Source organism: Emydura macquarii, unplaced genomic scaffold, assembly GCF_026122565.2.
Source record: "Emydura macquarii macquarii isolate MOO-44397 ecotype Brisbane River unplaced genomic scaffold, CSIRO-AGI_Emac_v2 contig_1253, whole genome shotgun sequence".
NCBI classification, from domain to species: Eukaryota; Metazoa; Chordata; order Testudines; family Chelidae; genus Emydura; species Emydura macquarii.
Window position 1 is genome coordinate 76,397,880 of NW_027131390.1, and position 11,767 is coordinate 76,409,646.

Below are 11,767 nucleotides of genomic sequence, written 5' to 3' on the forward strand. Positions count from 1 at the left end.
ATATTGTTCCTCTAGCGTATATGTTTTAACGTTATTTAGTGATGACTGTGACACCCTCTGCATGGTGGTCTCTGGCCAGAGGATTTTACAATCTAAAAGGAATTACAATTCATTTGTTAAGGATACTAACTGGCAACAAGTGTTGACAGTTGTCAATATTAGGGTCATACTGGCCAGCAAGATGTGTCTTAGGACGTAGAATTAAGTCAGAATTGGGCCTTCATAGAGGGAGTCTGAGGTTTTTTTTAACTCATGACTGTGGCCCGTAGCAGAGGTAGCAAGATCTTTAGAAGAGCCAGCAGAATAAACTGCAAAATGATTAGTGAGCATTAAGTGTTGAAAAACAAGTCAGAAATTTGGGAGCCTGTGTGCTTACAAAGAGAAAAAGCCAACAACTGCTAATCAGTCTCTCATTTTAGTCTTGGATATAGTGAGTAGAGCTAATGCCATGTAAGTACTTTATCTTGATTTCAAGTAGTAAAAACTATTTAATTATATGGCACCAGCCCTACACCTCAATCACAGTTGGGGCCCAATTATGCTAATTGCTGTAGAAACATGTACAGTTCTAGTTTTGCTGCTGACTCAAATACACTAGATAACATAATGGGTAAGCTTGACCTGTAGACCACAAGCCAGAATCTTTTTGGGTCCTGCAAAATATGAAAACCCTCTTATTCAAACCCAATCTTTCTCCATACACTCAGGCAAAAAGGATGTGGAACCTAAAGGCCTAATCCATACGTTAATTACCATTTGGGACCATATCAACATTTTAATATGCTTTAAAGTGTCCTGTGCTAAACTGCACAAAGGCACTTTTAGTGTGCAGGAAGTGTCCATGTGGGGATTTAGAATGGAATAGTTAAAGCACTTTACATTTACACTCTAGCTATTTCGCACTAACTTCACAGTGCAGACAAACCCTGAATTACCAAGGCAATCTAGCATATGGCTGGCGGCAAAGATCAATGTAAACAGATATTCCTAAAATTATAGGGCCAGTTCCTCAACTGGTGTAAATCAGGGTCATGCCATTGCCTAAAGGAGGCTATCAATTTACCCCAGTTGAGGAGCTGGTTAATACTATCTGCTATGGGAAAACAGGACACCTGGGAGTATACCTGTACAGGTCATCCTGGAATGCCTTTTGGTGCCTGTGCCTTTGGGACGTGCTCACTTATCTCCCCTAGGAAGGCAGGGCTGTAGATAACTACATTCAGAGTGCTCTACATTCATATTGGGGGTTCTTTTTTAACTTTCATGCAGTCCTGACATGTTTGCTACAGTCATTTTGGCTTAGATCAGCTGTGTGTCTTCATTCATGTGCCATAAGAATACTGGCTGTATTACATTTTAAGGAATATATAATGCTAAATTATGTTTTGGCCAAAGGCTGTATGAAATCTATGTAATTTAAATTTGATAAAAATAGAATATACAACCATCAAAGCCATTGGTATGTTTTCTTTGCTGGTTCCTAGCTGCATTTTAGTAAAGGTGTCCAAAATTAGCTCTGTCCAACCCTTGGTTTCCTCTTTCAAACTGTGGGAACTGTTGCATGGCAGATAATTGTTGGTGCTCACGAGGCTTGATGCTTTTCACAGGTCTCTGGAGTAAAAAGGAGGATCAGTCTAAGGGCTGTGCTGCCTTAGTCATGTGCACTGAGCATGGACTTCTTCCTGAAAGGGTGGTGCACAGGAAGATATTCTGACACTTTTGGAGATGTGATGTTACATCATATGGTGCAAAGATCAGTGCATTCCTTTTCACTGGAAGGAGAGTTGTGGTGATGCAAAGTGTGTACATAGTTATGGAAGGCCAAAAAGGGCTGTGTGAATAAGCTGCTTCAACCTGCTGTCATTTCCCGTGTTGTAAATGGCACAGCTAAGTGCCTGCTGCCTAAAGGAGCGTCAGCTTGGTTGGGAGATGGGAGAAAGAAGAGATATACACACCCGAATTAATTTCCTTTAACAACTGCAGCAACAAAACTCATTTGTCTTTCCCCTTCCTCATCTTATGGTGCTTCTCTGAATTCCCTTCAGTTTATTGATATCTTTCTAATACTGAACCCTATACATGAAGTACTCTGTTGGGTATGGCAGTGACAAACAGGCTCCCAGCCCCTTGTTGCAGGTTTCTTTTATTCACACACCTGCACTCTCAACAGAAAAAAGTCTAAGAAGCGTTTATGATGCCAAGTCCCATAGCATTGTTCCCACAAAAGCCTTCTGTTGTTTTCCTCTCCTGCCTCCTCTAATGTATGTAAATTATTAAGGAATGTAGACTTTTATATGACTATGACTTAGTGAGCAGCAAACATCATTAAGCAAGCACCACTAAGACTGAGACTGCCAGTCACTGGCTTTTATCACTTTTAAAATAATTTGTAGTTGCTACTATTCAGAAGCCCTAATTGAAATCCATTTCCTTACTGAAAATATTTCCCTTTGTCACAGGTGCACAGTGATGGTTTATCATTGGAGGGCTGTTCATGAGATCTAGGTTACTGGTCTTGAAAATCTCTGAGAAAATGGAAGTGGAAGAATTTGCTTTATAAACAAACAAAACATCCGATGCAAAAAAAAAAAAAAAAAAAAAAAAAATTTACAAGGATTTTGCAACCAGAAGAAAAAGCAAAGCAAATCAATTGTAGGGCTAATAACCTTAACCATTTAACCTTGTAAACTTCTGTTTTCATTGCTTGCAGAACCACTAGTACTGCATTAGCTGCAGCAGGCGTTCTAGGCCTCATGATGTATCTTTGCCTTCACTAGGCTTATTCATATGTCAGATTCAATTACTCTCTTTTGAATGTGACACAAAATGTTTGTAGATCGGACAAGAGGATGCAACTTTTGTGTATAGGGTTGCAGTAGAAAATAAAGCTGTAAAACGGCCTGTCAATAGTGAGCCAAATTAAATAGAACTAGCAAGTATCAAGAAGCTAATTGGCCTTAGTGATATCTTGTCTTTGGTGGGACTTCTTAAAATTGTTCCAAGAGAAGTGCCCAATCCTGTAAGCCCTCTATGTGCAGAACTCCGGTTAATTCAATGAGAATTTCACATGTGGAAGAACTGAGCTTTACACGATATCTTCATTTATTCAAAACCAGTTCCAGTCAATGTCAATCAGAATGCTTTCTGATTCTAACCTTGAACGAAAGGTTAGTTTTTTGATTTATTATCTACAAAAATTAGTAATCATTTAAAACACAGATGCAGTAACAGCTTAAGGGATACTTAGCTATAAATCTCTGTACAGTTTGTTTTTTTTATGCAACAAAAACAAAATTGCCATAATCAAAACTCCCGTCATATTTAGTTTCCCAGACTGTTTACAGCTTTGATAGCTTGAATAGATTTAAACGTGTTGAAAGGCAGGAGGCTCCAGAGGCATAGCGAATCTCCTTCAACATGCCACTCCATTCTTTCTTCTCATCATCATACCTGTAATTAACAAAATACTGTGAATACAGATCCACTTAATTTCTTAGATCTTTGAGCTTGACCTGTCCTTCAGACACACACACAAAAAAGAGAATAATCCATGTGTCAAAAGCTCCTAGCAGTCATGGTCTTAAACTGTTTCTACAAAAGGATCCTGTTATCTTCTCAACATTCTTTAGAATGTTGATGCTTTTTCCCTCCTGCTCCTTTTATCCCTTTACTTTATTATTGGCTATGCATCTTGCAGCATGCTTCCCGCATCCCTGGAACAGTCTCCCACTGCCTGTTCTCCAAGTATCTTCTCTCCCCCTCTTCCAATCATTCCTCAAACTCACTTCTTCACAGAATTCTTTCTATCTTTCCACCAATTGCTCCCCACACCTTAAGTTACCTGAAGTATACAGGAGTTGCAGGTTATATGGGATTTGTTTACATCTTTTAGCGGTTTCTGATTCAAAACCTAAAATCTGTGTGTTTGTGACTCTCCCTAAGGGAGTTTGGTCTAGAAGTGTATATATGGATTGCAACTCATCTATCTATTAGTGCATATGACCGCAATAATAGGGATAATGCTCTCCATTTTGTTGCCTCTTTCAGAGCATCCTGCATAAGAGAACCCAATGAACTCGAAAATGTTTAGGCAACGTAAGAGAGAAGCTTGCAGCATTGTGTGTGAGGTGACATAAGGTACTTTAGACAAAAAAAAAAATCAGAGGGCAATATGTATTTCACTTTATGGGGCTGTGCAGGCTAAGAAATAGTGCACTCTACTCTCCTTTTTCTATGTACCCTTGCTGTATCCTGGACCCAGCAGGATGAGACTTAGGATGCATTGTTTACATTATTTCACCAGAAGGGGGAAGTATTCTCCAGGTGTAAGTCTCACATTTATCTGTATTACTTCATTGCACACAAAGATTGTGCTTGCCAGATACCCTGGCAATAGGTCCCTTAAAAAGTGTATTAATAGTTCATTTATCAAACTAGTGGGTAATACTGAATTGACTCACTCCCTATCTCCTATAAACCTCATTTAGAAACCATGATTACAATAGAACTTACTTCCATATGTCATTAACTTCATTGGGTGCAAATTCCTTCGACTCAAGTTGAACCATAGCAAAACCGCCAATAGCATACAGGGATCCGCTCAAGTTGACTAAACTGATGGAGCTTCTCTCCTGGGGGAATTCAGACATCACCTCCCACCTATAAGTTATTTAAAAACAAAACATCAGTCAGACAATACTTCAGAAATATTGTGAACTGAATGCAAGTATCAGAGATCCCATGCTGACAGCTATGGCTGGCAGAAACACGGGGTAAAGGACTAGTTTGAGGCAGCTGGAAACCTTACTTCTTTGTTAGAAAAACAAAGAGCCCATAGCACAGTAAAACTGACATTCTACTTCTCCATTCACCAGCACTAAGGCCAAAGTGTGCATGCTCAAGATTATTTTTTGCAGGGAAGTCCCCCATTACTTCCTGTTGTAGCCTCCAAAGGAGGGTGGGGTGGGTGTGTGCGTGCTCTTTCTGTTCATTCTGTGGAATCAGCATTAACATAATGGAACAAAAGGAGTCAGAGCTCATTAACATTCTGAGTTTTCCACTGCTACATTGCTCTCCCCAGAAGCATGGCCTTGTCCAGGTAAACCCAATCCTGATGGATAGGGTCAACTGCAGAGCCAACGGGGTCAATACTCCTCACACACTGATGTAACCCATTCACTCCAGTGGAGTTGTTCCTGATTTACAGCAGTGTAAATGCAACAAGAATCTGTTAGACTCTCTGTATAAGAGAGGTTCAAATGCAGAATGAAAAGTGTAAGAGAACCCTAAAAAGTATTAAATAAGGATGATAGATAAAATGACCTATATTTTGATTTGCTTTTGTCAAGGATTGAGTAAAAGGAAACATTTCTACAGGAAAAATTCACATAATAGAAGCTAAAGTAAAATATATTCTGCCCTAAGGGAATGATTTTGTGGGTAAAACTTCCACTTTTTATATTATTAGTTTCATTCTAAATATGACTTACTCTGTAACAGAATATATTTAACGTCAAGTGTATCTACTACATAAAAGATCAGGATATCTTCTAATTTGATTTTATGGATTTTACAGTAATCTCATTACAATTATGACCTATTATAAATAGTAATGGTATAAATTGTATTTAAGAGCATGGATTTAAAACTCCAAATCTGCTTGGCACTCTTATATTAAATAGTAATTATTTGTGAAGCAAATAGTTTATCCTGAATTGTTTTCCCCTGACCTGAACTAACACCTTTACAATTTTCCCCACAATAAAATGGATTACAAATCAGGCACCTTAGTCACTAAAATTGAAATAAAACGTTTGTTTAAAAATGGTCTGGATATGCACTCACTTATTAGTGATGAGGTCAAAAGCTTCGACAGAAGCTGAAAGGCCTTCTTCAGTAACACCTCCTGCAATCACAATTTTGCCTTTATGGACAGCCACTCCAAACATTGAGCGAGCCACTTTCATGGGAGCCAGATCTCTCCAGTCTCCCTTTTTGGGATTGTATATAAATACCCTGTTAGTACATTTCCTGCGGGAGGAGAAAAAAAAAAAAAAAAAAAAAAAAATCTAAGCATCTCTGGTAAATCATTTGAATAGATATGTTTAAAGAGACATCTAATGTAAGTGGATTTTCTATGTAACTTATACTTAGTGAAAGAGTGGCACGCACCTAGCTCCACAGTGTTCCTGCTCATCACACTTTATTTCAGCCATAGGTAAATGGCTAAACAAAGGTTTGGGGGGGGGGGGGGGGGGGGGGAGTGAGAAGAGAAAGAAAGAAGATCTAAACACAGTTTTTTTTAAAAATACCGATATACTAATTAGATCTTCCTGGTTGAATTTGCTCTCCCAAGTGCTGTACAAGGACTTTTAATGCTTCTAGAAGTCAATATATGCAAGCACAATTCATTAAGCTAGCCATGTGGTTTGACAAACCGCTGTCTGTGTCTGAGCTACTTTAATTATCTTCCACTGGAGCTACTTTATGCTGTATTTCAATTCAGCCAATCATTTGGTGGAAAAAGGACTACATTGAGACAACATGCATAAAGTCTCCTAGTCTTTCTTACTTTAATGAAATCATCATAGTCTGACTCCAAATACAGTACTAACAAGGCTTTGCAATTTGCAATGATTAAAATCAGGACTTTCAGTAGCTGGATAGACCCCTCAATGTGCGCTGCAGGTGTGCGTGGGTGTATAATTGGACCAACAAACTAGGAATAAACTTGTTACTAAGAACCCACTGACAAACACTGAATCATGTATGCACAGCAAAACATAATATGACACAGAAATAAGTCAGATAATCAAGCCAATTGGCCAGCGGATATAGTGCTTTACATTGTCATGGAAGTTTTATTCTATATATCATAATGGGATTCCATGGACCAAACTCACAACCAGATGCAGATAAGTGGGGGCTTTGATTTTAGAGTGTGAGGACACCAAGCCAATAGGGAACCCAACTAATCAATGCTACCATGAAATGATTTGGTACTCACTTGTCATCAGTCTTTCCTCCAAGACAGTATATCATCCCATTGTGTGAAACTGTTGCATGGCCATATACTTTGAGTGGAAGCTTTTTGGTCTCACTCCATTTTATTGCCCTGGAATTGGAAGATCATAGTATTAAAGCAGTTTAAATTAAAAACAGGTTATTTTAAACATGCTCAACGAACATAAATAACTTGTCAACATACACAGGGTCATAGCACAATACTGAATCCAGAGACTCCTCTGTCTGAAGGTCCTTGCCAGCAATTACATACACTTTGTTGTCTGACTCTCCCAAACCAAAAAGGCATCTGGCTGAAGGCAGTGGAGGAAGGCCTATCCATTCACCAGCAATGCTATCCAGCTGAAAGAACATCAAAATAGGAAATGTCATGAAAGATGCATGGTAAAAGCCCGCACAATGAAAACTGCTCTGTGAAATAGATTTAAATGCCATAAGTGGATCAGTAGTGCTCCATATTATATTTAACTTCCCTTTCATTGGATCAGCTGATGTGTGCCAATTTTTACCCCCCAGCACAGTTACTGCCAACTTTCCCTCTCTATTCTCTCTCTCATAGCCTTGTCACTTTGTTTCTAATTATTATTAATTATTACTATTGAAGTATGCTCTTGGTTTATCTCCCTTCACAGTGCACAGGGGGATCAGCAGCAGATTGTTGCCTACACATTATTAAGGGTAGGGCAAGTGCATCGGCCCAGCACCCTTCCCATAGCACTCAGGAGACATTATGTCCTACTGGGCGTACAGGTTTCCTTGAACATTGCTGGAGCAAAAAAAGTGCTCCTCCTCTTAGACAGCTGCTCTGGCTTCTCCATTCCTCTTTCTCCCCCTTTGGAGAGTGGGCAGCCTTGTCAATTTCACTGCTCAAGCTGTGAAATTGATAAGGCTGCCTGGCTCCCAGCAGGGTCCAAGAGTGCTTGGCCTTCTTGCCTTGCTCCCAGTAGGAGGAAGGGGGGGGAGAGAAGCTGCCCTGGCTTTCTTGTCAATTTCACAGCTCTGGCCATGAAATTGACAAAACAGCCAAAAGCCCATGTAAGAGAGAGAGTGTCTACACAGACACTGCATTGCCCTAACTACACTGACATAAGCCTTACAACTCTCTTGGAGGTGGAGTTATGTCAATGTAGTAGGGCACTTATATTGGCAGGAGGAAGGCTGTAGACACTGACATAATTAGGTCCAAGTAGGCTGCCTTATGTCAACCTAACTGTGTAGTGTTAGACCAGCCCTAAGTTTTCTCCCATCTTGCCAGGCACTTAAAGTGCCAAGGCCAGTGAGGAGGAAGTGATGAGAAGAGGGGACTAATGAGGAGTGGAAATGATGTAGGTCTGTCATGTTAACACGTTGAAGGAAACAATCACCAAGCAAGTAATGCAAAAGAGTAGAGATGGTCTAGCAGTGAACAGCAGAAGCAATATGTAGGAGTAGCAATGGGATGGATGTGGGCAGGAAGGCAGCAGAAATTCAGGGCATGGATCAGGGAAAGATGTAAAAAAGAGGGTTCTGGCCATTATTAGCCTCACTCTTGTGGTGTATGTAACTAAAAACCCCTTGATTGGAATTATAGCCCGATAATTCAGTTACCTACTTCTAGATTAGATTAATTCCTGAAACCAATGTAATACTTGCACCTCAAGCAAATTTTTGTAGCAACTTTTGTACTTTATTGATTAGTGCTTTGTCTACATACGGAAATGAAACAGTGCTAATGTAATCTCTCTCTAGAAAACCGAGTATTCTAAAAATGTATACCAAGCTTATTACCATAGTATCTGAACATTATATTGTTCTATAGCTCTGTGAAAGTTGCAATAATTGCCATTTTCAATATCTGCCAATGACTGTAAAATTCTATAATTGAGTATTGCTTTGCTGTACCATATGTTAACAAAGGATCTAATCCTGTACTCCTTAGGCTAATCTCTCACTGAAGTCAAGGATTTGAGACCACAACATACTATCCAATAAATCTGTGGCTCTCAACCAGGGGTATATGGGGGTCTTTCAGGGGGTACATCAACTCATCTAGATTAGTGTTTCTCAAGCTGGGGGTTGCAGCCACAGGTGGGGTCACAGGATGGATTTAGGGGGTCGCAAGTGCAGAGCCAGCATTGGGGGATAGCAAGCAGGGCAACTGCCTGGGGCCCTCCGCCACAGGGGGCCCCATAAAGCTGTTACATGCTTCAGTCCCACTGCTGGGGGCTCAGGCTTCAGACACAGTTCACAAGTAAAAAACGGACTCAAGTATCACACTGAAATGTAAGTACAATATTTATATTCCAATGTATTTTATAATGCTATTGTAAAAATGAGAAAGTAAGCAATTTCTCAGTAATAGCATAATGTGACACTTTCGTATTTTTATGTCTGATTTTGTAAACAAATAGTTTTAAAGTGAGGTGAAACTTGGGGTACACAAGACAAATCAGACTCCTGACAGGGGTACAGTAGTCTGGAAAGGTTGAGAACCACTGCAATAAATGAAGAGATAGGTGAAATGCCCAAGCGTAGTGTGTAACTATGTATTTAAAACCCCCAGAATAAATTTATGATATAAGCATACACCATGAGCTTTTTTGGCTAATTTTATCATAGTTGTGTTACTATATAAAATGTCCACATTCACTCTAAGCTGAAATACAGAATTTGGAGCATTAAACATAGGCTTTTTGCCAATTTAAAAAGGTTGTGTTTAAACTGATGTATCTAAACTACTTAAAGTCTTACCATATTGGGAGCTGGCTGATTTCCAAAGTTGTATGATCCCTACTGATGTTTTAGGGGAAAAAAGTGTTAAATTGGTTAGGATACTAAGGGCCAGATTTTTAAAGGTATTTAGGAATCTAAAGATGCAGATAGCACATTTGAAAATTCCACTAGGTGACTATGTACATCTTTAGGTGCCTAAATGCCTTTGAAAAACTGGCCCTAAGTGATCAAAACATGTTACCTAAACTTTAAGAACTCACCTAGGATTTAATCCTGAAAGATATAGAGAACATGCAATTCCCCTGAACTTCACGAGCCCTGGATGCTCAGCACCTCTTAAGAATGGGCCCAAAATGCTATGTTCATAAAGGTTTTGGTTTTAATATGAATCAATTTAATACAGAAACCTGCCATTTAGTCTTCTGTTAATGGCCAAGCAAGTCAAAGTGAAAGGTGACATTTGTCCCTAATGGAACACTGTTTTGGGAGGAATTTCAAAGACAATAGCAACAAGTACATGATTTTTTCTGTAAAATTTTAACTGAAATTAATTAAACCAAACATTACCCTATTCTACATTGAGTTAAACCTAAATACTCTTCAGTAACTTGCAGAAAGTTTTTTTTTTTCCCATGTAGTATTACCACCATACTGATGTACCAATAAATATGAGGCTTATACCTGGAAGAAGTATGACTGTAAAGGCTGATCCTTGTTCTCCTCATCCACATACAGTCCTCCGACGACATAGACCTGATTTTGTTGGGTGACGATGCTGGAATGATTTCTGGGAATCTGTTCTGCTAGGGCTGCCAGATAACATTCATTCTCTACAGGGTCATACGCCACTGCAGCTGTGTCATTGACCAGAAGAATTAGCTCTTTGACAAACATACCGTGCCTCGGAATGTCATTTAAGTAACCAGGGAGTAAATCTTCATCCCCTACATCACCATTTACTTCCCCTTCACCTGACTTTCCTTTGTTTACGGTAGGTTCAGGCAGTTTTCCAGCAAAGGCATCCTTAATAACCTTGATTTTTTTCTGAAGATCTGAGTTGCTTTTGATTATATCATCCTTCTCTACATGCTCCTTGAAATATTTTTCTGCCATAAGACGAAAACGAATGCAGTCAAAAACATCTCCCAGATTCTTTATTCTGTTTTCTTTGTCTGTTCGGACCCATTTCATTACCGCTTCAAATACCACTTCCTCCTTTTCTACATTTAAGCTGTCAGGTGAAATAACTGAGATGAGCTCATGGGGAGCAAGTTGCATGAAGTCCTCCTCTGTGCAAATCTGCACAAAGTGGTCTGACACAAAGTCACGGGCAGACAGTGCAAGCCTTGGGCAGTCAAGGAGGAGTCCTAATCGAAGGATGGCTAGACAATTACCAACAGCAAGTCTTTTCTGAAGATAGGAGACACACACAGTGAATACAGAAGGGATCTGAAAGCGGCTGGCCAAAGCAAAAATATCTTGCACATTAGAATCATTGAGATCAATACTTGCAGAGTAAAGGTACTTGACAATCATATCCAGGATGCTAGGGTCCACGTTGTCTAGAACGACCTCCTTTTTTTTCTCTTCACTTTGCTCAGATAAGAAATACTCACGGAAATAAGGACTACAAGCTGATAGAATCAATCTGTGGCAAGGTAAGCTTTTGTCACCAGCTTTTAGATAGCAATCAATGAACTTTTTCTCATCCAGGAGTTCCTTGAGGCCATCCTGAAGAAGCGTGGATTGGTAAAGTCGAAGTTCTTCAGTGAGTTCCCTTTGGGGATCCATTTTGTGAATAATGTGTGTGTGTGTGTGGGAAACTGAAAGCTTTAGCTGTTGTCGGCACTAAGGTCTGTCTGTAAAAAGGCAGATCAATGTGCTTTGCCCAGCCTGAAGTCTCTGTAATTTAATCCTGCCAACTAAATATAGGTACAACCTCTTACAAGTTGGAATTTAGGGTGGATGGTGTGGAAAGAAGAGTTGCTCTTGCAGCTGTCATAGATTAAAAGAAGCAACTGTTACTTTTAGT

At 39.6% G+C, this 11,767-nt stretch overlaps 1 protein-coding gene across 1 annotated transcript; it reads right to left on the reverse strand.

The window, feature by feature from the left end:
- Window positions 1-3,079: 3,079 nt before the first annotated feature.
- Window positions 3,080-11,668, reverse strand: KLHL41 (kelch like family member 41). Its single transcript, XM_067549283.1, has 6 exons — window positions 10,417-11,668; window positions 7,208-7,365; window positions 7,007-7,114; window positions 5,845-6,030; window positions 4,513-4,659; window positions 3,080-3,450 (listed from the first exon to the last, which is right to left on the reverse strand). Exons 1-6 carry the CDS (start codon window positions 11,524-11,526, stop codon window positions 3,339-3,341), a joined length of 1,821 nt encoding a protein of 606 aa, XP_067405384.1. The 5' UTR covers window positions 11,527-11,668; the 3' UTR covers window positions 3,080-3,338.
- Between the last annotated feature and the right edge of the window lie 99 nt (window positions 11,669-11,767).